Source organism: Haplochromis burtoni, unplaced genomic scaffold, assembly GCF_018398535.1.
Source record: "Haplochromis burtoni strain Fernald_Lab_line unplaced genomic scaffold, NCSU_Asbu1 Contig_115, whole genome shotgun sequence".
NCBI classification, from domain to species: Eukaryota; Metazoa; Chordata; class Actinopteri; order Cichliformes; family Cichlidae; genus Haplochromis; species Haplochromis burtoni.
This window is the reverse complement of record NW_024582476.1, coordinates 925,531-952,177: the sequence shown is the minus strand read 5'-3', so window position 1 is coordinate 952,177 and position 26,647 is coordinate 925,531. Positions and strand designations below refer to the sequence as shown.

At 38.2% G+C, this 26,647-nt stretch overlaps 1 protein-coding gene across 1 annotated transcript; it reads right to left on the bottom strand.

The window, feature by feature from the left end:
• Positions 1–26,647, bottom strand: LOC102296288 (androgen receptor-like). Its single transcript, NM_001286331.1, is given in 8 exon segments — positions 1–189; positions 689–840; positions 948–1,078; positions 4,567–4,711; positions 8,855–9,127; positions 17,608–17,724; positions 17,895–18,046; positions 25,144–26,647. Coding segments are annotated over 8 exon segments (2,292 nt in total). The 5' UTR covers positions 26,307–26,647; the 3' UTR covers positions 1–30.

Sequence of the window (26,647 nt, the reverse complement as noted above, 5' to 3'; positions counted from 1 at the left end):
TTTTCAGATTTTTTTAAAAAAAATCTCCTTCTACTTATGAAACAAGATTGGTTTAGCCAAACCTGCCAAGATCTTTGGTACATGTACTGAGATTATTTCTCCAATCATCTCTGGAAAGCTGACCTTGGTGTGAAGTGACTGAGCCTGGACAAAAAGGTCAAAGGTAAACTGATGGAGCTTCTTTACGGTCTGAAACAGAGGAGAAAAGAAAATTACATAATGTGGATGAAATTCACTACACATAGTATTTGGACAACAGCTTGGGGCACATGAGTCACATATACACACAGTTAACGCTCTGGCATAAAAATGTGAGGATATGAATCATAGTAAACTCATCCATTAGGCCTTTTCCTGCCTCGAAGACCACTTCTGAGATTTTGACTTCTGAGTAATCAGATTCTTTTCCAATACTAGCATGAAGAATGTTTTTTGTTATGGGCTATTAAAGTACTCCGTCCTATGTGATTTAACTGGATGTGTTTCCAACAAATGTTTTAGTGTAATATAATTACAGCTCCTGCTTTACACTGTTTTTCCATTTTTTTTCTCTCAAATTTGCAAAAGTGCATCCATGTTCCATGCATCCACAAGTGAGGCTTTTTAGAAACGTTTACAAAAGTATGAATGTATCTTCTTGGAATAAGGATTTTTGTTTTTAGCCTGAAGAAACATCTCACCAACTCACCATCTGGAGAGAGTCCATGAGTCGTGTGAGCTGGTAGAACCTCTGAGATGTGTTCGTAGTCGTTTGAAAGTTGATGAGGCGGTCGAGTTCGTTGATGTAGGTGAGACGCAATTCGTCAAAGTACTTCTGACTCTTCAGACCCTCAACGGGAACTGGTGAAAATAGAAAGAAAAAAATCATGTTCATTTCTGACTGTACTCACTCCTCTGTATGTCCACTTCTTAATGTTTTCATTTTTCGCACGCAGAAGAGTACTTACTAATGCTAAAGAGGAGCAAGGCCTTCATGCAGAGAAACTCTTCCTGGGTGATCTGCAACATCTCAAACTCCTGAGAGAGATGCCTCATCCGTATGCAGTGCTCGTACATGGTGGAAACGTGCATTCTGTGTCTGCAAACGTTAGAGAAAAAAAAAGGTCAGGATGAGGGGATGTAACCTAACAGGAATGTTCAAATCGCAAGAGGTGAAGGAGAAATTGCTTTACACCTTGGACATTTCTCCAGTAATCAGTAACTACTGAAGAGGAAAGAATGTCAGAGGTTAAATCCATTTCCATCCGGCACACTGTCTTTGAATCACATTATAACAATACAGATTTGTGCTGTGTCATCTTTGACATTAGTGCTGAGGACGTTAAAAACACACAAAACTCTTTTACACCAAAATCCAGTCATCCAGCCTAAGCTCAAAGTTCATGATGAGAGCTGATTGGGAATTTAATGTTCGTGCCTGAATGATGGGCAAAGAAGACATTTGTTATCAAACTTTGCCATCTCTTCTAACACGAAATCAATTTGTCACTTATTATGAAGCCGGCAAAAGACAGTTTGGAACATATTCACATTTTTTATTCTGAGAAAATAAAGGTAGAATGAAGCAAATTTTGGGAATTAGAATACAGATGTCAAGGGGGAAAAAAAACTCAAATTGCAAAAAAAAATGGCATGAAATAGAGAAATGAAATGGAGCTGAATTTCCACCTTCTCACAAGAAATAAATGCAGAGTTTCCAATATGTGCCGGTATATATGAATAATAGTCACCAGGAAGCGTATAATCCAATTATATTGGACTTTCTGGAAAAGCTAACGATGAGTTATGAGCCAAGGTAAAAATAAATTGTAGGTTAGAGCAAGTTTTTTCCCCCGATTCATGATGATAGTCTGGATACTGAAAAGAAAATGACTGCTCTTTAATTCTATCTCGATAGCATCGCAGTTGATAGGCTGTCTCATGTTGAAGTGGTAATGCTGTTTTATTATATCCATGAAATTAAGCCTGATAAATGTACATCTGATGTGACTGTGGTGTCTTAATTCTCCAATTATGTTGACTGTAATAGGGTTTTTACCCTCTCTAAAGGACAGCCAGCTCGGCAGGAGTAGGAGTGGTAAGCGGCTAATTTCAAAGGTAACAAGGAGTACTTGAGTGCAGTAACACTGCTGCTCACATTTCTTTCACTTAGTTTAAATTATCCACATTTCTGACTTTTATGGTTTCCACCAGCCCCAACTCTGTCCTTAAAAGTTGAGCTCCTGGTTCACCACACCTTGAAAAACAACTGACAAAGTGGTCACAATCACGTTTCCGTGACTTAGCAGGATTTGAATTTTGGACGTAGATGGCTGTACTTTTTGAAAAGTCACATTAGTTCTGCATGCTGTTGAATGTTGCTTTGATTTATATTTTATTACCCCCAAATAATACCTGTCTGTGTAGCTACTTCACAGGCATTCAGCTCATTTAATCCAGTCATTTGATCCAGTTTTTGGCAATGCTTTTCCATTCTTTAATCCGTGCACTCTTTTATACTTAAAAGTACATATGTCTTTTTTTTATTTTAGGAAAGAGCTAAACTTATTTGAGGTTATTACAATTAAAACATTTCTTTTTTAAGGGTCATGATCTCATCCTCTTCCAACTCTATCAAACTTCCAATCCTTGGAGTAACCCTTTAATAGAACTTACCTAGAGTACTATCTTTTCAACATTTCATACTTTAAAAAAAAGAGGTTGTGTTCAACAAGATGCTGCCTTTACCTACAATTTTAAATATGAACCTACTAAGTGAAAATGCCAGTCATTTAGCCTTTTAAAAACTGTTCATACTCACAAGTATTTTCAGTCACTATGGAAACTTGATACAGTAAAATATCCTCATTATTTATGAGCATAAAAGCCTGATTTTGGTATTGTATTCTTGCATCACATTAAGTTAACATTTTTCAAATTTACATCCACTGGCTACTTTATTAGGTGCACCTCACTGGTGTCAGGTTAGGGCCCTTTTGCCTTCAGAACTATTAATTCTTCATGGTAAGGTGCTGGAAACATTCCTTGGATATTTTGGTCCACATTAACCTGGTAGCATCACGCAGCAGCTGCTGCAGATACTTCGGTTGCACACTCATGATACAAATCTCATACAAATCTCCTGTTTCACCATATCTCATATTAGTTCTACTGTATTGAGATCTGGTGACTGTGGTGGCCATTTGAGCACAGCAAACGTCTTATCATGTTCAAGAAATCAGTGTGAGATGATCAGAGGTTTGTGACATGGTGCAATAAAAAGCAGCCATCAGCCATCACCAACACTAGGCTGCAATGTTTGAGGCAGGATTGATCCATGCTTTCATGCTGTTTAAACCAAATTCTGATCCTACCATCCAAATGTTACAGCAGATATCGAGACTCATCAGACCACACAGCATTATTCCAGTTATCTGTTGTCCAATTTTGGTGAGTCCATGCAAATTTCAGCCTCAGTTTCTTGTACTTAGCTGAAAGGAGTGGCACTCAGGTATCCAGTGCTCATCTGAACACACAATCTTGTCCAACTTGGGCTAGACAGATGTATTGTGTGTTTAGAAATACTCTTCTGTATACCTTGGTTCTAACAAGTGGTTATGAATGATTTTCTCTTCTTATAAGCTTAAAGCAGTCTGAGTCATTTTACATTCTGACCTCTGACATCAACATTCACCCAGAATAGCCACTCAAAGGATATTTCACGTTTTCTGAACTCAGTAAATCCTATTGTAGAGATGGCTGTGCAGGAAAATCTCAGAAGATCAGCAGTTTTTGAAACACTTCAAAAAACACGCCAATTTAAAGTTACTTAAATCATCTTTCTTCCCCTTTCTAAAGCTCAAAATCTGGCAGATTGTCTTAGCTGTAATTGTAACACATAAACGTAATGAGTTGTTGAAACTGAACAGGTATACTGTGCATAATAAAGTGGCTGGTGTATGCACATTGCACATTTCTTTCAGGCTGTAACAAATTTGCACTGGTGCTGCACATATGTTTAAAACTACTGTGTAAAAGGATCCTGTACATCACCTGCTTACACTGTTTGAACCAGACAACAACTGATATGTGTTATCTACTCCCAGCAGACTGTGTCAGTCAGCATTTGATGGAGCTAAATAAGAATTCATTTCTTGTAAACATTAGTATTCCCCACTAACTCTCACACAGACATCACCATTGTTGTTGACGTCTGAAATATTCAGATCGGATTCATCTGCACTCTGCGGGGTTACGAGAGTCTGAATGCTAAAAAATTTTCCTTACTTTAATTTCACAGCAACAAAAGAACACCTAAGGAGAAAATTGGATGAACACACTCTTTTAAAAAGCCTGAAACTATTTCTGCTTTACATTTTTAACTCTGGATATGTTTTTCTGTTTGTCTGTGAACGGGAAAGAAAATGAAAGGAAGAAGGGAAGATAAAGTGATGAAGGCAAATGAGAGCAGCTGCTTGCTCGCTGGTGGTGATCTCTAAATATAATGAGGAGCGCAGCATGTCAGTGACCCACTAATGGAATCCTTTCAGAGGATTATTGAATTCTAGAATTCAGAGCTGGACATACTCATTGAACACAAGGTCTGGGGCAAAGTATAGCATCCTGCCACTGGCATTCTTATAGGACCTCCATCCCAAGGCACACACCATCACCCCCATCCATGACTGCTGAATGATAGTCATCTGGTCATCCACATGGAGATTTCTGAAACCTGGGGACATACACACAAAATCACAATCAAAAATGAAATAATCTAATCTCTATCAAAGCACTTATTGTATGATTACGTAAGTTTGAAGATTGTGCCAGGGCTCAGCATTTTTATATACACTTTTTTAAATTATTTTTTAGGGAAACTTTCAGACTTTATTTCATCAGGTAGTAGAGAACAAACTGAAGAGCAGAGAAAGAGCAAAGGGAGTGACATGAAGGGAACTGTTCAAATGGGCAGAAACCAGCAGCCTTTCACTTGTTCGACCAATTGAGCTATAGAGTTGCCATAGTCACAGCTTTATGTGACTGTTCTAGTGACCGCCTTGGGTTGAAAAACAAGACTTAAAAGAGGATGAACAATGAAACGAGCAAAAGGAATGATTCTGTACAAGTAATTTCCTACCATATAGGACTTGTACATCTTAATTAGGTAAAATCACATCCAATTTTGATATTGTTATGGTTTAAAGTTAGAGGAGTAAGCAATCTGACTGACACACGTCCCAGAAAACAGAGTTTAATCCATTGCTGTTTGGTAATCTTCTGCTAAACTGACTAAATGAGCTGGACTGAGAGTATGTCAGTGTTGCCATTTTTATCTGGCAAATTATATGACTTTGCTATGACGTACAGACCCGTTGACCAATAAGTTTTGTTAGTTTTTGTCAACTACCTTTTTTTTCTTCAGAAAATAAGACAATAACTAAATAAAAAAATAATAAAAAATAATCCGCGAGGACAAAAACTATGATGCAATGTAAATACGTGTCAATACGTAAAAACGAGGTGAAAATATTCTGCAAGGAGACGAGATCCATTCAGAAGTAATTTCTCATTTAGCTCCCATACCTCCCATACCTCCTATTTGTTTCCTGTCAAAATGTGACAAAATATATCAATTGTAGCAGCCCTTGGGATCAAGAACGCCATTTATTTCCTCAGCACACACGGCTCATTCTCTGGACATCATTGAGCACCGTGAAAACTCAGTCCTCTTGCCAAGGGTGCAAACTACTGTGAACACTTAAACAGTTGGCCCGTTTCTCATGGGGTGCTGCTAGCTTGAGTGACACACGTGTCTAAGGTAGACTTTATATAGCTTTTTGCTGTGCACGACCGACTGCTCTATACAGGTTACAGGGCACGCCTCTGAGCGCATCCATCATTAATGCTACTGTGCATAAAGTTCTGACAACCCCAGTAATGATGATTTATAGTACAGACCAGCAGTTCATGACATCAATGAAGAAAGAAAGAGTAGACATATGGACACATTTGACATTTGATGTCAGGTAAAAGAAGATGCTTTGTATTTCGTGTGGAGCAACTCCGAACCAACTTTAAGTTGGAGGTTCTATGATCTTATGATATTTAGTCGACTAAAACTAAAAGCATTTATCTGCTTAAATAACTAAATAAAAATTTGCTCTCAAAATGAACTCTGACCTCCATAAATTTTTCATATCAGTTTTGGCTAGCAAGACCCCTCCCTCTTGTCCAAACGGGGAGGCTTCAGAATTCAGAGAGCAGTAGGTGATGTCACGATTGCTACATCTGTCTTTTATACTAAGTCATTGATAATGACACAGGACATGCTGATTCTTTATAATCTTTTAAAATACTGGATACGCATGTGGCTGGGAATTAGAATGGGAGAGAAAAGAAGGTCAGTAGATCGATGCCCACAACCAAGGTTATTATAGTAAACTAAACTACTACTAACTCAAATTAGATGTGAAAAAACTTTTTGTTAACAACAATAAAAACTAGGCTTTTAAACTTAAATGATTTAGTGAACCTGGAATATTATTTACTGATTTTCCTAAATCTTGCTTCTGACACGTTCTCCATTCAATAGAGACAAGAAAATCCACTCTGGAAACTAACTGAAACTAAGTCTCTCTAAAACCTCAGAACAACCTTTGTCCAGGACAAATGCAGACAGTTTGAACTTAAAACAGTAATAGAAATGGTGGAGAAATGGGAGAAAGAGGAGAAAAGAAATTAGTGAACCGTTAGTGAATACCCTCCCTCTTGTCTCTCCAGCTGCTCAGAATGGAAGGCATCCAGCCCTCTCCAAGGACACAATGGGGGAAATAAAAAACATGAATGAATGAATGGGTGAAAGAATGAATAGGCTGTGGCTAGGGACTTCCCCAGCAACAAATCTTAAAGTCTATCAAAATTCCCCCCAAACACCAAACAACAAACTTTTGTGTTGTCTTTGATTCATAATTAAGTATAACGTGTCACCAAATCTATTTTTAATCTGATGCAAAAATAAATAAAATAAAAAATAAAAACACTTGGCTGTGTGGCTGGAGTACACAACTTTAATTCAGCGATCAGAAACTAAAACATTTCTGCTTGGTCAAGTGACATCTGTTTGAAAACTCTCTGTGAGTGTAGACTATAGAACCAGAGAGTGAGGAACAAATTGTGCCTGTTTTGAACTTGAATGTTATTTGTCTGTGCCAATAATTGTGTTTGTATAGATTGCAAAATGCTCATGCTTGTTCTGAACGTCACCAGACTATTTGCGTGATTCGCTTGCCATACCTGCACCAGAACTGCCTCTCGGGTCATCTGGCACATGGCCTGATGTTCCAAATGGGCAGGTCAAAAACCTTTAGTGAGGCAGCTTTAAAATTTTATGCTTCACACCAGTGGGACAGCCTGTCCATGAGGTCTGAAATTATCAAATGCATTTTCCAATTCTTTTCATTCCAATCAATCCAGCTTTTTTATTAGAATGTCTAGTTTCTTAATTATTCTTTTAAAATCTTTTTTTCATGTACTGGTTTTGAGATCTCATTATCAGTTTGTTAGTCTTCTGTATAACATTTTGAATGTCATCAGTACCTGAATGAGAGGTCATATGGTATCTACTGCAGAATGGTGCACACACAAGAGCATCTATCTAACAACCTACAGGCAAAACTACTAAATCTTCACATAGCTGCAAAATCTCAGTCATTAAACAATGTCTGCTGCACATGTTTGAATTTCCTCATTGTTGTGTTTTAATATGGGGCAAATTATTAAAACAACCTTTTTCAAACATTTTATTATGGGTAGGAGGAGAAGAATAGTTTTCTGTGACTGGAAAATAACTGATTTCTTTTTCCATTTAGGTTTTTTTTTTGGTGGGATGAATCATCAAGCTCTACCACCACAGTCCGTCTGGGTTTTGTGTCCAGGTGTATGAGCACAGTGACACCTCTTTTCTCCTGCTACATTTTTCCTATCAGACAAAAGAAAAAAGGCCACAGGTTGCAGCTCAAAAATCTATCACTAGAGCTGTTCCGCTTCATTGTCTTACAGGTTGGACGGTTCTTACGAGACCGAATCATATTTAGAATTTGAAGAAAAAAGAATAATTTATCTTCGCGTGTTTTTTCTCTCTCATCTTAACAACTGATCAAATAATACTCGTATGTGATGAGAGGCTTGTAGTTACAAAGCCATAGTAATCTTCACCTCACTCTTCAGTTCCTCTGAGCTCTTTGGAGCATTTTGGCATTCTTTCGCTCATTGTATTGGTTTCATTCACTCTCTTTGCTCTCATCAGCAGGCAGCTGTTTTTTAGTGAAAAAGCTCTCATAAACCCACAGAACCTTACATTGCCAGCAACAAATCACATACAGACAGTGACGAGCCAGTTTCATGCTGGTTAATGACAGTGAAACAAAATCACCAGCCAATTACGCAAAGGTGCGAAGTCCAGGTTTTGTGTTTGGGCAATAACTTTTTGGATAGTTAAGTTTGCGTAAGCACAAAAGTTCAATTTACATTATGGAGCTGTTTCTGTGACATACAGTTGGATGAGCACAGTGAAAGAGAGTGGCTAGACAGTTTTGTCAGGAGTTTGTAGAGGCCATAACAAAGCTGAGAGCAGATGTACATGTATTTCTTAAACACAATTACTAATGCTGCTCTGTGCCTGCCGATTGCTTAAACGAGTAACAGTTTTAACTTTTAATTTAAAAGTGGCAGCCTCTGTTCGAGACTGGGCAAAGACACAAAGACAGGCTATCCGGTGTACTAATCCCCTTAAAGATCAAATTGGATCCATCTGCTAATGATAACTCAAAAGCAAAAAAAGATAATCTTATCACCTCTGCTGCAACCACTGTCCTACCTGGCAATCCTTTTGCCCATTTGACCACTTTGACAAGTTGTCTCTCTCCCAGTTCGTTGAGGCTGGTGAGCAGGGTGGCAGCGGAGTCCGGCTGGCCATAGTCATGGCCTGCATTCACAACCTCTGGCTCAATGGACTCCAGGATGTTGAGGAAGACCAGGTGGGAGTTCAGTTGCACACCAGATTTAGGAGAGACATGTGGATCCACTGGATCCTGAGCACCATGCTCTTCTTCTGGGCTTTTTTGTTGTCCAATCTTCTTCAGCTTACGTGCTATAAACAAAAAAATGATTTCATGTCTGTAAAGGTAACAGTTCTCATCAAGTTCAGGTTTGACAGATTTTTTTAAGTTATCAATCCAAATCTACATCTGGACCAATACAAGGAGAAGGTTTCTTCTTATCCTGTAGCAGCCATTCTGCCTAAATGATATCTGCAGAATAAAATTATGTTATTATTAACAGCAGCTGGCTGATGCCATAAAAAAATTTCAGTTATCATTCTGATAGCTTGATTTCAATGAAAATTAATCAAATCAATCCATTACATCCCCACACGCCATCTGGAACATATGGCTCTTTTTTATATGTAATATTATAGGAAACCAGAAAAAAAGCATTAACAGACCATACAAGTACTGCTGAAATACTGCATTCCTCTTTCCAAATAATATGTCAGAAATGCCCCATACTGCAACTGTGGACTGTGAACTATTTTAAAAGAAATATTAAATTTGTCTCAATAATACTCAATACTGTGCTACTAATAGACTAGAATATTGAATCATATTTGATTTGAAAGAGGACTCACTGAACAGATGAGCCTCGTCTGATAGAAAGCCTACTGTCATCATGTGCGAGTCCTTACTGGTAATGCGGACATGAAAATATTCTTTTTCTTTTTGCCTTTGCAGAGTCCTAAAATATTTCCTTTAACTATACAGTTCAGTAAATTGTGCATTTCTACCTTACAATTGTGTTTCTTTGTGCAATGTATGTATCTTAAGAAGTCAAAGACAACAAAAGCAAAACCAACAAATACTGTATGTTAAAGTAAACATACTGGTTTCCCATCTTGAGCTTAACAAAGCTGTAATTCCTTCCTCCACAAATGCTGAAAATCCTGCAGCAGCTGCTCCATATGGCAACCTGCACTTACAAACCAAATTAGAGCAGGAGAAGCTGCCAAATACATTTAGCTCTTTAGCAGTCAGATTTAAGATCACCTATAATTTTTTTCCTAGAACAGTTATATGAACGGTTAAGCTTCGGCTCAGACTGTCATTTGGGAATGTCAGCCCTGCTGAAGAGCAAGTGACAGGAAAATACAAATGGCAACAATGTGATGAGTGTACTGAAGAACACACACTTGTGTGCTCTGGCGATTTTTGAAGTGCAACAGGATCTTTTGTACAGGCGTAATTTTACAATGTATTTCTCTGACAATTAATCTGTTGTAGTGTCTGGGGGAAACAAAAAAGACAAGAAGATGGAGAATCAGACTATGAGGAACATATTAAATTTTTAATCTGTTTTATCAAAGCTGAGTGACAGTAAAAAAGTAACTGTTAATTGTCGTGCAATTGCCTCTTGCAGCTTCTGTGTGTAAAGAATGTCTAATTAAAACTGCAGCCTGGCTCTTCAGTTTGATAAATATTGAGCTGCCAGTTATAGACACGACTTAAGTCTCTCTCAGGAGTGGCAGAGCTGAAAGAAAATTGCAGATTATATAAGATGGATAATTTGTAAGTCTCACATTTCCACTCCTGATCCAATAACAAATATTTCAAGTAAAAATGGTTTATTAAAATTTTTTCCTTTGGATTCTCAACTGGTGACACAGGCAGGCATCTGATCTTTGCAGAGAACAATGTAAATGGTTGGGTCGAGCCAACGTGACACTCTCCATACTTGAGTTGAAGCCAATATAAAGAGACAGAGACACCCAATGGGTGGATTCAGGCTTTGTTACGCTCAAAGACTTGGTCTAGGAACAATAAATATGTCAAATCAGTGACAACCACCTGCATTAACTTGCATACGTTGCATACGCTTTGGCATCCGTGTCAATATTTCCAGCTCAAAGTGGCAGTAAATAAGCTGCTCCCTTATCCAGAACAAACCCATTTTCTCTCATATCAAATTCCACAGGCGAACTTTACCACTCTTTTTTTGCCAGGTCGATTAGTTGCTTTTGATAGTATCTGCATCACAATCACAATATTTATAGAATTCTATTTTTGGATAACTTCATCTCATGTGTAATGTCTTGCATTCTAAGTTTTGTCATTAGTTGTAATGTTTTGTTTCTGAAATTATGAAAGTGTGATAGGATGGCAAAACTGAACATTAAACCAAGTCACAAAGCGTCACGTGCCAGAGAAATGCTCACATTTCTATATAAACATAAGAACTGTAAATTCAACATGCAAGTTCTTTACATTGTATACCATAATAATATATGGTAATGAAATCTCCAGGACAACAATATAATATTTTGATCAGAATCATATATATTGTCCATCCATCCACACGGCATTTGAGTTCTGTTTTGGGAAAAATGCAGCTTAAACTCAGTTGAATGGAATAACATAATTCATTCAAATAATTTATTCAAAAAACAGTGAGGGAAATACGCGCAGGATAAATGTACGTATTACAATCAGGTTAAGTTATTTTTAGCTCGTAAGTGTGTAAATACCTTGAAATTTTACATTGCTGTGATGTGACGAATCTAGATTAAAAAAACATTTAATAACGAATGTAATAAAACATTTAAAAAGATTTCTTAGTCAGCTTTTTGGAGATAAATATATTTTTTAATTGTTTCTGTAAGAATAAAAACTTATTAAACCTTTACTAGTTCTTCCTATTTTATCTTTGTATTACTTTAAATACCAGCAAACCGTAAATAGATATGAAGTTAACTCTGAACCATGAAATAATCTAATTAATCTTTCATGCAATTTATTTTGTTTTTTCAGAGAGAAAAAATCACACTGGAATGTAGAATTCTCAAAGACTCACAAAAACACATGTATCAGGTTTGATATGCTTAGCTTTGAAGCGTTAAAACAATGAATCAACGCTGGGACAATGTAAAACTTTCTGTTCAGTGATCATTCTGGACTTCACACCGCAGCGTGTTTACTTGGAAACACAGATTTAGTGTCCCTGTCAAAATGTCAAGTAAGTGCGTGAAATGTAAATCCTTCTGAAAAGAAGTGTTCATTATCTCCTCTTAATTACTACTGTTCTGTTTTTTGTATAGTATTTTATGCATTTGTACACACGATATCGTGTGTGATGCAGCTGATTTGAAAAAAAGAGAAAAAAAACTATTTGACTGCACAGAAAACATTAAAACTAAATAAAGAAATAGCAGAGAAAGCTCAGAGGTTAACGAAGAGAAATTATTATTCAGTTTATTTTGCCTGTTTTTGTCTCTTCGTCCTGGTAAGACATGTTGTAATGCCCTCCTTTCATGTTATTTACTAACCAGTTTTGGTTGGTAAGTCTGCTATTTCAGTTAAATCATTTTGAGAGTTTTCTGATTGGCTGTTAAGCACCAAGAGAGAAACTGTAACTGCTTACAACTGTCATTAAGTGTTTTAATTACTGTTTTAAAATGGGGTTTTTTGTGTGTTTTTCTGAAAAGACTGCACTAAACAAACAGAATAACAACATAAAAATTAGTTCTATATCTAATGAGCACTTGGATTTTTTCTTTGAAGAGAAAATGGTGAGATATTATATAGCATTTTAGTAAATTAAATCTAATTAAATAAGTAAATGAACTTTAGTTATTTATGATTTTTGTCTTGCTATTGCTGCCAGTATAAAGGGATTAGTTAAATTAGTATTTGTCAAAAGCATCTTGGCAGTCACACAAAGGTTGTTCTGAGGTTTTAGAGAGACTAAATGACTCCAGTTCTTTAACAGTACAGGTGCTATATGAATTGGAACAAATTGGTGTTTTTAATATTGGTGAAATCAAGATCTTTGCTAATTATTAGATAACACCAAAAAAGTTTGGGACGATGTATAAAATCTAAATGAAAGCAGAATCCCTGAAAACCCATATTTTAATCACATGAGAACTTGAAAATTATCACATTTTTAAACCAACTAAGTGTACCACGTTAATGGCTGTGTTTTTACCACAGTGTAGTATTCCTTCTTGTTTCAACAACAGTCTGTATTTGCCTGGAGACCAGATCCTGGACTTTGGAGAGGAACATTGTCCCATCTTTGTGCGATATAAGAGTCTAGCTGGGCAACAGTCCTGGGTATTCACTGTCACATTTTTGTTTCATGACGCTATTTTAATAGCTGCAGCAAGTGATTTAGTATTATCTTGCTGAAATATGCCAAGCCACGCCTGAAAAAGTTGTCTGGATAGAAGTATATGTTGCTCCTGTATATACTTTTCAGCGTTGGTGCCTGTCCAGATGTGTAAGAAGTCCAAAGGCACTCAAACATGCCCATACTGTCAGAGATGCAGCGAGTCCCTCTCCTCTTTAGCTCAGAGGTTTACATGTTTTCCAAAACGTTTTTTGGGTTTTTTTGAGATAATGTCCGTGACAAAATCTTACCTGATCTGTGAAGATCTTGTCAGAGGAGACCAGTGAGAGGCTGAGTGACTGCTTCAAAACCACAGACTGGGATGTAATATGTAGTCCACAGGCAGTGTTGGGGAGTAACGGAATACATGCACCTCTGTTACGTATTTAAAATACAAAATATGAGTAACTGTATTCCGTTACAGTTACCGTTTAAAAAGGGGGTATTCAGAATACAGTTACTTTGTTGAAATAAAAGGATTACACGGCGGTATTTCCCTCTTTCCTTTGTTAGGCTATGCCCTCGCTATTTTTAGCAATTCCACGCCGGTGGAAACTCAAACAAAACACGAATTAAGAGGCTCAAATGCCTGTGTCTCAATTTTGCGTCTCATAATGACGTGAAGAAATATATAAAAAAAAAATTTATATGAAGGCAATAAGAGAGTGTTACAGGCATCGCCCTAAAGAATGTAGCCTCATGGGCAATGTAGTGCTGCAGGGAGAATAGACTGCCATACCCGTTATGTGTCTGTGAGCGAGGGAGGGAGAAAAAGGAGAGTACGAGCTGTCACCGAGCAGAAAGAGTGCTCTCTCCCTTTCTTTTAACTCTTTATATCGGACTTCAGATACAACATCACTAAATGTCACCTCCAGAAGTTCTCTTATGATAAAGTCATCAGTGGTTGTGTATCTGAGGAGAATGATCTGGAGAACAGGAAGGTCATCACTGACTTTGTCATCTAGTGTGAACTCAAACACCAGTTATATGAAGCAGATGGTGGTTGACTTCCAGAGAAAACTCCCATCACATTGTTGAACATCAGGGTCAGGAACAAACTGCTGGGAGTTCACCTTGTAACACTAAACTGGACTGGTCACGTAACACTCAAACTTTTGCAACAGGGGCCAAAGTCAGCTTCATCTGTTGGGCAGGCTGAGGTCTTTTGGGGGTTGGACATTACTGAGGACATTACTCAGATCACGGCACCTAATATTGATTTTCAACATTGTCCCTTGCAAGCAGATCTTTCTCCAGATTGTGGGACTCTTTCAATGATGATATTATAGTATAAGTATAATCAGTGCTTGATGTTCAAAGGCGTCAATTTTATGTTGAGGAACATTTTACTGAAATTGTTCCACAATTTGTAGATGCAATTTTTTTTTGCAGATTGGTGAATCTCTGCCCATCTTTACTCCAAAGAAACTCTGTAAGATATTATTTTTTATAAATGCTTATGTTACTAACATGTTCTCTATTAACCCAATTAGTTGCAACATGGGGTTACAGCTTTTTATTGCCCCCATCCAAAGTTTATTCAGATGTACTGCTGAGATTAAATTGAGTTATTATTTTTCATGAAAAAGTAAAATATCTGTTTAAATATCTTTTTAAAATAAAATATGGATTTATGAGATTTGCAAATAATTGCATTCTGCTTTGATTTACATCCTACATCTTTGGAATTTATCTTATTTATATCAATCAGAGAAAGCATGCAAACAGGGACACAAACCAGCACCTCACAGGTTACTACTTGACTGCTCTAACCTCAAGTCTTTGTCTAATCCAAGTTGCCCAGATAGCAGATATACGTAACCTTGAATTCAACCATTTTGGATGACAGTTCTTAAGGGATCTGAGCCTCTGCCTGGCTTGGGAAGACTTTGGAATCTGACAGGAGGAATTAGGGTAAATTGCTGGGGAAAAGGTCGTTCTACCTTGAGGCAAACGGAGAGATGTGAAATACTAATGTTATAGTTTGAACTCTGGAAGTGTTGTGCTAGAATTACAATAACAAGAACTGCTTGCTTTTGGACAAAGCCCAAATCTAGGTGTTCAAAACAAAGGAATACGACCCAATGGATGGTACAGCTGCAAAGGAAAACTCTGACGTGAAATCTGTATTCTATTGCCTGATTGAATTCTTGGTCATTTGAGCTGCTTGCCTATTCTTCTTGTTTCCTTGTCAATGTCAATTCTATCTTCATTACTCTGACCATTCATTTTCTTGCTCACCATTTGCAAGCTAATCAGTCTTCGGATGTCCATCCTTCAAATCTCTGTGTTCTTCTGTCACTCTGCCTTTCAGACTCTTTGTTGCAACCTGGCTCCAACTCATCTCCACCCCATCTAAGTCACTATATTAGTTCTTCATCTCCACCATCAGCAGCATCTAGACTCCAAGACTGTTTTGCCCTACCACTCTACGATCTGCCATGCTCTACCTTCTTTGGAGTTTACCAGCAATATAGTTTATTTCTGAGAATGTGTACTTCAATGAATTATGTTCACTTGTTTCAACAATCTGTTATTGTTCAACTTTAAAAAAAAAACAACAAAAAAAAACGAAGAAGTAGATTTAACTCTCGTTTGTTGACTGTGAAGCACTAGCCAGTGTGAATTTTAACATCCATCTCTTATATTCAGGTCTTCAGGTACTTTGAAGCCTTTATTTGACTTGGAAAGACTAGCATCAGTAATCAAAACAAATTGATAAGAAAGCGATTGACTTACCTTGAGGCAGATGGGGAACTATGAAACACCATGGTAAATGGTAATTTGACTGGTTCTTATATAGCGCTTTTCTACTCTCACTAAGCACTCAAAGCGCTATTATATTTACTGAAGCATTGCGCTAGCCCTGCCCTATAATTCAGATAACTTGCATTACCTGTTTTGGGATAAAACCTTCACATAATCCTGGATAGTACAACTGAATAACTTTTACCACTGTAATAAACTGACTACATGACTGTGATTTTTTTTTAAACTAAAGTAATATTACAAAATCAAGCAGTGGAACTTTGACAGAATGGCCCCAATTCACTGAGCTGCCTTATTTTTTTCAACAAATGCTGGAGAAAAACAGTGGCTTATGTGCATCATTATTTTATAAAGGTTTAACTCTGACTTGCAGATTGTGATACACATCTCTTATACTCTTGTCAAAAGAAGTCAGGGGTTGGGTTCTGAAACTGCAAAGTTTTTAAAGAATGTTAGGCAGTTTAATGTTCTCCATGAAATGTATTTCCACTGGGACAGCAGATGTGCAGTGAGCTTTCCTGTGACTGCTCAAAATAAAACTCCCATCATGCTTTGGTGAAAGTAACTGTTTGTTATCTGTTTGCAGATGTAATTAACATTCCAGAAATAATATGGAATTTAAATTATAAGAATAACTCGTAAGAATTATGATTAAAATAAATGCTAGACAGACAGACCTTCTAAACTACAAGAAGTGAAACAAATAGATCAAATCTAGTAGTAGGGTTATTATTTAAGGCATATAGATGCCAGTGGATTTGACATTTGGTAATACATTAATCATCATATTCTTTAAGCATTTTAGGACTTTAAAGTATTTCCAGTAAAACACCCTCTGGGATAATAGGACCAAACATATAATTTCTCTGCTTCCACTTCCACAAAATTATTGCCATATATTTCCCTGTTAGATGCCAAGAATGAATTACATGTCTGTGATGAGAAGATAAGTGAAAGGAACTTTTTAGCCACAACCAGAAAAGGTGTCCCTTTTTACTAACAATCACAGCATTAGATCACATTTTCCCTCCATGCGTTTGTCAGTGACTGGTGGCAAAATTACCAGCATGTCTGCTGCTTTAATTCACATGTCTCATGTCAGCTTTGTGCTTCTAGTACAATTTTCACCGTTAACAGAATGAGAAAATGGAAGAGAGTGAAAATTGAACACAAGCCTAAAATTAGTGCACTACATGTCAATCTTTACAGCCTAATATGACGAGCAGGTCTTGGTGACAGTAAGGAGAAGTGAATGGAAGAGGTCTAAATTGCATGGCAGCTCAGTCAGGGGCTTGATTATCAGTAACATCCCCTATTGTGATGATGCTGCAATTGAAGAGAGCCAGATAAGATGTGCAGTGCAGAAAGAATAAAATACTTGGTCTGAGGAAACCATTAATAGTGTCACTTTCAGGGCTTCACTTTTTTTGTAGTGCTTTGTTCATCTTTTTTTTCCTCTCTCTCTCTCTCTCTCTCTTTTTTTTAAAAATATATATATATATACACACACACACACACACACACACATATATATATATATATATATATATATATATATATATATATATATATATACACCATTATAAACCATAGCATCAAGTCAACATGTATTAGCTGCGTCTTTGCAAAAATCCATCCCACCTCCAAGAGTCATCCCAGCTTCAAAGCACTTCTTCAGGCGACAGGAGGGGCAGTTCTTTCTTCTTAGCTTATCAATAGTGCAGTCATTCTTGCTGGCACACAGGTATTTCTGCTTGCCTACAGGAGAAACCGTGAAACAATGTAAAAAAATGTAAATCACTTAAACTGAAGACAACCATGAGCAAACACAAAACTGTTTAGGAACTATTAATGTGTAGAATAAAGAGCTAGAATCTCAAGTGGACTTGCATAAAACTCACAGCCCAGTTGGATGCTTTAAGATTTACCTTCGGCAGCCCTTTTGAAGAAAACCTTGCAGCTGCCACAGGTGAGTGCACCGTAATGGCAGCCAGATGCCTCGTCCGAGCAGATAAGGCATGTCCTCTGTGGGGGAAAGAAGAACTCCATGGGAAACATGTGTTCTCTACTGGACTCAAACCTGCAGTCAAACACAAACCACCACCCCCAAAACAAGCCATTTATAAAATCATAAACCATTTTTATCCCACACGAAATTAAACTCATACTATACCACAAGTAAGCTACTTAATTCACTCATACCCAAGACCCATGGTAAACTCTAGTAATTAGGTAGTTAGGTAGTTATAAAAAAGAGGACAGGCCGATGATGAAAGTGTGGGAAAGACTGAAGCACCGTGGCTATGGTACGGAGGGGGGCTGGGGTGAGTTGAGTGAGCAGCAACCTTGGACACAGAGAGATTGGAGACAACTCAGACACAATGCTGCCTCGGTGACGTGCTACTCAGATATCAAGGTTCGGTGTAAAAGAGACAAGCATGAAGTGAAGAGCCTCACTGTGTCCTGACTGATTTTAAGAATAAATAAAATATTCTATCAGAATGGGAAAACTCGAGCATGACACGTATGCATCTGGGCTTTGACAACTTTATAATAATAAGCAGCAAATCTAATTTGAATTCATTTTTATATGAGCTCTGTTACAGTAGACTTAAGTGTTTTAAGGAAGGGCCCTTTTGTTCAAAGCTTCACATTTATTTAATGATTAACACTAACACACAAAGTCTAATTAGATTTCTTCAACACGTAGGTCCGGCTTGGTTGTGATTAAAAGATGACAGTTTGAGCAACGAGAGTTAAGATTATAGAGAGCAACCTAGTATTCTTTTGTAGCCCAGGATCTGCTGATGATAAATGTGAAAAATATGCACGTCAATATGCCAATGCTCGGCGCACAGAACAAAAGAGGCCGCTAATAATCCCAACTGACAGATGAGAGCTTGAACTGATCAGATTTGCACATAATGTGTTAACAGAGAAGGTGACAATCTTCTCTTAACCCAGCCAGCCAAAATGTGGTGTCCTATTATGCATAATTGTGTATATCCTAAGGCATGCGGTATACTTTCCTTTTTTGAAAATAACTTACTGATGCAGCTTTTTGCTGTATTTAAAGACACTGTAATAGGCAAACTATCTGGGCTAACCACATTTAACTCTTTTATTGAAAACAGGAAGCTAGCAAGATTGGTTCATTGGTAGAACAAGTGCAACATGTTTCTTTTTTTTTTTTTTAACAGGGAGACTGGCTTTATTTTTTCTTGAATAAAGCCTGATGGGGAACACGCTTTTTATCTACTATAAAGTTACTCTAGTTACTTACTCTGTGGATTTGTGTGAATCCTTGAAAATGTGCTGACCTGCGTGGTGCTCACTTGTTTTAACTTATGTGTTTACATACAGTTTTAGGACGCCAGGTGCTTTAGGGCACAGTTAATGACAAAAGATTCATGTTTGAAAAATTCCTAAGCTATCGTGCCAATCACCTGGATCGTGCTAACATCCAGGCCAGATGATGTAGTCCAAAGAGAAATTGTTATAAACACTTATTAGACATTTCCACCTAATCAGGCAGTCCCATTAAAATCATTACTTTAGACAGAGCAAAATTCAGTAAAAGGATGAAAAATAGATACATGCAAATATGCCTGATATAAACTTTTACATTATTGTTGTTGTCAGTCGTATGCTCACTCACACACCACAGCGGAGTGTGGCATTTATGTGTGTCTGACTGCATGCTATATGGTTTTATTTGACCTTTATTGCAATTTTAAAATACAAAAAACAAACATCAGAGTTTAACAATATACACACTTAGCCTTCAGCATTTGATGTTTTAAACACTATGATGTCATCTTCTGAATAATTACATTTGAATATAATTGGTATAGTGACCATTTAAATATTTCCAAAATGAACAGATATTATTCAGGTTTACTCTTTACCTTGAAGCATATACCTCAAGGTAGTATTTTGCTACAACGTAAAAGTACAAATAGATAACTTTCACAGGTTAAATGAGACTTTTTCTGTTGCAATAATTAGCAAAAATTGTCCTGCAACAGCCACCTCCATGCTTGATCAGACACAATCGAGTAAAATGTTTAAGATGGTTCCTATTTGGTCATAGTCAGTTCAGCTTGTTTTTGTAGTGTTCCGGGATGGAACTAAATAAATTGGTAAACATCTGTTTTCATTCATTTATGTGGTCATGACTCATCCTTCACATGCAAGAGACGCTAGTCGAGCATGAAGTATTATGGCCTGATTTGACAGAGATCACATTTACTTTAAGTACTGTATAATAATAATAATCACCGAGTAGGTTTCTTTACTGAGTTACTGTACTATGCAAGCCTCTCGCTGCCATTTGTGCTGCCACTCTGCATACTTTGTTGACTCCACACGCAGACGAAACAGAAACATTCTGTGTCCATTTCCTGCTCTTTGTTACCAGTCTTGTAAAATTCTTCAAAGCTTGGCTGGTTGCTATTTTTCTGCACTACCACTTAATGTCAAAGGGTAACCAACCAATCACAAGATATTTTTGTAGAAAATTGCTGCTCAAAACTACTCCTATTAAGATTTTAACCAGAATCCTTCACATATCTACCAGACTGCCACCGCGTCGCACTTCCGATCCCATATATGTCCCCGGGGGTTTGTTTCCAAAAACTTAACTGCTGCGAATCATTGAGGTCTGCAGCATTCACAGCGCTGAAAATGCAGTTTTAATGCTGTGAAAGTTTCAATAAATAATCTCTTTGTCTAAAACTGGAACTCTGGAAGGTTTAACAACAAAGTGCAGTAAACAAGAAATATCACATGGTAATACTAAACTGTATTTAACAACTATTAAATTACAAATTGAAAAATTAAAGCATTTTGTTAAAATTATTTTTTTTCTCATAGTAGGTAAAATGTCTTGACTTTCCATCAGGCGTAGTCCCAGAATTTAATCAAAACTACAACTTTACATAATTGCCTGGCTAAATAACTCCATCCAGCTGTGCAGCTCACTGCCACGAGGTCCAAATGGGTAAAAGCATGCCTGAGTTTTCTCAGCTCTGCTTTGCAGTAAAACCACACAGATGTTCCTCATGCTCACAGCAGGTGTAACTGCAACATATACACATAACTATTGCAATGCATTTTTTCCAAACTAAATGATAGCAAGGCACAAAATCTTTCTGTTAAAACCAAATCTAAGAAGCAGCAACAAAAAGTAAAAAAAAAAGCAGGCTCTCGCTCATGGCATAAGAGAGATTTTAGCAATGTGGTGACAGGAAAAAGAGTTCAGCAGAGATCAGCTTTTTGCAAATGAACAGCAGATCATTGCTTTGGTTGCTAAACAAAGGCTGAATGTGTTTACAACTGGCTATGTTATTTATTTATTTCAACTTTTCTTTCCTACTTTTGTATTTTTTTAATATCCAAAAGTGTTCCATTCATTGCTCCTCAAACATCTCCCAGTTTTTGTAGTGGTGCAATTGTACAAAACATCCTGCACCTTAAGTCTTGAATCGTGTTTATGTTGTGTATAGATAGATAAAAAAGACAAGACAAGCTTGACTTGGAAAACTGTATAAGCAGGGTTTTGAAAGGGCTTCAGACATTAAGCAATGTCTCGCTCACTCAGTGTCCTCATGGTCTAAACTATAAACCACATAACCTCTCTGAACCGAGTGTGAGGACCTACTGATCTGTCACAGATCAGCTGCTTTCGCTTTCTAATTTTCTGTTTTGTGTTACTCTAACTTGCTATCTACATTGTGATCAGATTCGTGCTTTGCATCTTGCCACCATGCAGGAATGCCTACTTTGGAATCTTCCCCATAAAACGCCAGTCAATACCCTCAGAGGTCAGTGGCATCAAGTGTAAGAAAGTTTGCACCTTAGAGCTCTCTCTTTACATCTAGACAAGCTCCATTCGTTTGAAAGTGCCATTGATTACATATAAAAATAGGATTAGGAAACATAAATCGGTTTGTGGACGTCCATTTCTAAAGCCTCATGCTGAACATTTTTACTGCTGCCATCTTGTTTTTTTCTTACACCAAACATAAGTGCCAAATCTCACTGTGGCCCTGAGAACACTGCACTCATCTGTTAGTGATTTGTCATGTTAAGATAAGATAAACCTTTATTAGTCACGTGGGAAATTTGTTTGGTCACAGCAGACAGCGGACAGTACAAAGTTGAGACCATCAAAAATTAAGAAAAAACAATAGAATAGAATAAGAAAAAATAGAATAACATACTGTACAAAATAGAATAAAATACTATGTTGCATAAGAAAAATTGCACTTGCCAATATTGTACATAAGGGAGACTAGGTGAAGGTTACCACGGTGTACTGGATGTGTGTGTGTATGTGTGTGTGCGCATATGTGTGTGTGAGTGCGCGCATGTGTGGTAGTCACAACCTAAACTAGAAACTGACAATTAAGACCACGGTGATATAAAGACAATACTGACTATGGTGATAAATAAAAAGAGAAGGTATAGCAATTCTTTTCGTAGACCTCTACACAATCCTCAGGCATCTCCACCAGCTGATCTGCAATTTCCAGATCTGACATTCATGTCCTAACAGCCATGTGCTTTCTTTTTGTTGTTTTGATTCACTCTGCTGCTTGAATTTACACAATTTCAGGCCTGTCAATCAAACAATGTGCATTGCTTTAAACATCCTGAGTCTGCCATGCCTGCAAACAGCTGACCTCAACAAGGCCAGTGGCCAAGAATGCCTTTCAGTGCTAGAATTCAACAATATTTCCTTTCTGAAATCATAAAGGCGCTAACATCCCTGTACAGAATAAGGCCGGTTTACCAGCAGTGAAATACAATGAACAGTGAAATGCTGGCTGTCAAAGCTGAGGAAACCCTGTAGAAAATGTTTCAGTCTAAATCATTTATGTAAAAAGTCATCAAAAAGCAAATGATGGCACTGCTTTCATGAAGCAAACCCTTGCTACATTTTTAAATGGTAAGTAATAATCTGTAACCAATTACATTCAGAGAATAACCTTCCCACCACTCCACGCTGCCTCCGCTACAGGTAAACATTCAGTCAAGGCAAATTACCATAAAACTAAAATAATACATATCTTCTGCCAGAAGGTAAAGCATGCAAGGGCTGGGAGTCTTTTCAGTTTAAACCTTGAGCAATCAAGCTGTTTTAGTGCCTAGAAAGAGCGAGTGAGGTCATCTATGACCCCATTTTATTCCATTTTATACAGGAATTCCTTTTTTAATGCGTTTATCAAAAATACAACACAATCATTTCCCCACAAGGAACACTCCCATCTACGACACATGTTCTAGTATCGTAAATTATTGTTTTAAACCTGAGCTAACCCAACAACATCAACTGAGCTGTTTTCACTGAGCATTAAATATCTGCCCCAAGGCTTCTTCGGCAGTCAGTCTTTCTACTCTAGGTTTGTTAGCCATGTTTCACAATAATACAACACGATGTAATCATTAGAAGTGAAAAAGTGGAACAAAATCAAAACCCAGTAATGTCTAAGTGAAAAAAATCCATAAAACTTTCCATTACCCTTCTCTACACACAGGGATCAGTTCCTGGGTGAAAGTATGAAAAGTTAAAGAAGTAGACTGACAAGTTAATTCTGGGAAATGTTTTTATAGATTAAAAAATATATAGGTAGATATAACATGGTTTCAAAAATCACCTTCTTGGGTTGACTGCTCAGTAGATTAGGCAGACCACACTGCTACACCTCCTCTCAGCAGCTTTGTACAGAAATTCACTTTACACCAGCTATGCGGTACTGAACACTAACAGCCAAAGGAAACAGTGTCCCTTTTCTGACTGCACTAACAATCATTCACCCAGGTGAATTTGAGAAAGCTCTGCACAACACCAGCAGACAACACCTCTGTGTGGCATGCACGTCACACGATGGCTGTCAGTTAAAGTGCCCACTTTGGGTGCTTTATAGTCTGAACTAAAATGTGTTGAGAGATTTTAAGAACCTAACACACTCAGAAACATTTGAAACTACGAAAGCACCAACTGTGCGTGTGGCTTGGGGTTTTTTGTTAACTTGTGTTGTTAATTATTCCCACTTTTGTGCCACAGAAACATCAAAATCTTCTCGCTAAAACAAGACTGTCTGCATCTCTTTATCACATTAACTTTGAATGCTTAGGTAGAGCCAAACTGATGTGAAACATCACCCAGTGGCCCAGGTAAATTAAGTTAAACTAAATCTTATTTTCAGGTACAGCCACCAAGGTCACTGTCGGGTAATACAAATGTTTGTCTATAAACCGCCTCATCTTTTTTGTCAGCATTCAAAATCATGGGGACTAACATTTACAATAGTCAAGGAACAAACAAACTTGAAGAAAAAGTCAAGCAGTGATTTTTCCCCCTTTTTCTCCACTCTGTCATCATCTGACTTTATGAAATGAATACATCCACTATCATCTGAATACATACAACACATCTCATTGGTTTTTACTCTCATTCACTTTATTCAGAAAAAAATTATTAAAAATAGAATCAAACTTTATTCATTACAAATGTTTGGAGGAAAAGGGTTGTTAAAATGTTTCCATGTATCGCTTTGATCTCCTTTTTTTTTTGCTGTAGCTATAATCAGTTTGGCATACTTCAATTATTGTCTTTTTAAAAAAAATTAGACTTTCACACAGTGTATAAAATCAGCAGCTCTGGGTTACTGTAAAATTGCCAAATATGTGAAGCAGGTGTATTTCTAGATTGGAGCCTGAAACTTCTGCCTACACATTTTCTCAGCAGGGAATTTTTTTTTAAACAGTCTGTTTAGTTTGCCACTATGGTTTGGAACCAGACAAAACAAGTGTGGGGTAAATGTTTCCTGCATCAATAAAAGAACAACAACAACAAAGAAAAAAGAAATACGCGCACACACGCACACACACACACACAGACAGTAAAGAAATTGATATGTGGTGTAGTATCAGTTGCCTTTTGCTGTTTGTCAGTCTGTGGATTGGTGATCTAATCCTGGTCAGAGACAGACCCTCAAGCCCCCTAAGGGACAAAGGGTCAACCTGTGGTTTGAATATATATATATAAAGTAGAACTTTTGGCTCGCAATTACACCAAGAACTGTTCAACCTTTGGTTATACCGCAATATGAAATACATATTTATATTGTAATCACGTAAAATTACTATTACCAGCCGACTAAAGCTCACCTGGTGTCGTTGTAAGTGACATCCAGCCATTCGCCGACTTCACCCTTCATGTAGTTGGAGTTGGGATAAGGCGTCCTCAGCATTCCGCCAGGGTACCACTGTTCACGGCGCATTACGGTCCCGTCATATGGATTGCATATAAACGGGGGGTTCGCTCCCGAGCTCTGCACGTTCATGCACTGCCTCGACCCCCAAAACTGCGAGTTGTACTTGTCGCCGAAGCTGTAATTAGGCCTGCTGACCCACGACGCCCCTGCAGATGCACTTCCCTCAGATTTGACTTTGACGCCGTACCGTTCTGCCTGAAACCCCGTGGACCTATTCTCCACGGCATCCACGACGTCTCCGGCTTCCTCCACGGAGTTGTAAGCTCCGCATGGCCTCTGTGCAGCCGCGGGGCCGAACTGTGCCAAAGGCTCCGGCGCAGCTGGGGCGTAAGGGCAAGAGGCAGCGCACGCTAAGTCCAGATGATCTATCTCTTTCGGAGTTATGTCATCAGCCAGGCACAGCGTGAAGTTTTGCGCGTTCACAGATGTCGCCGTGGAAGTGAGGTGATGAAAAGCCGCCGCGGGCTCTGAACTTTTGAACATTTTCACCTGTTGCTTGTGGTCGTGTGGCGGGCGCTCATCTCGCTCGGGACACCTGTAATCGGAGAGAGAAGCCGGGGCTCCGGGACAGTTCGCAGGCACGGCTTCCACCCCGAATAAATACTCTGCGCTCATTTGGTCATTTGCGGCACACGGGGGGAGAGAAACGTGCGCCTCGCTCGTGTCACCGGACTCCATGGTCAGACCCAGAGACACGGACACAGCTTTGCAGAGCTCCCTGGCTGTTTCTGAGATTGTGGCGCAGGCAGAAAAGGAGCGAATGTCGCCCACTCGGCACTCAGAGCTTAACTCCTCCTGAGGAGCAGCAGCTGTCTGGCAGCAGCGTTTCTCCATGTCACAGGCTAGCGGAATAATGTTTCCGGATCCGTACAGGTTTGCATTCTCGGATTCTGCCAAACTCCCGGCACTGCTTCCAGTCGGGGTTTTGGTGAAATAGACGCGACTTTCTTCAGTTTTTTGCGCCATACTGGCAGCGGTCACGACGTTGCCTGTGTATGATTTCCTATCCTCTGGCCAGATTTTGGCACAAAATAACTGTCTGCTCGTTTGGCTCATGTCCCAGAAAGTGTTTGCTTTGCCAGGATACTGGACTTTGCACGTCAAAAAGTCTTCGCAGTTCTCAGCAGCACAACAGCCCAACTCTCACGTTGTGAAAAGCGTTTTGGTAAAAGGTCCTAGGTGAGCCGCAGGACTCACAAACTCCTCCTAAACTGAGATGTTCAGAGTCAGGCGCTCGACTTGTAGTTGATTAAAAGGGAATTCAGGGAAGGACTCTGTGTCCGTCAAACATGGCACTTTCCCCTCCAATAGGTTACAATAAAACCAAGGCGCCAAATGATTTAATATGTGTACTTTAATAATCAAGTTCTATTTGTCATCACGCCAAAAGGCATGTT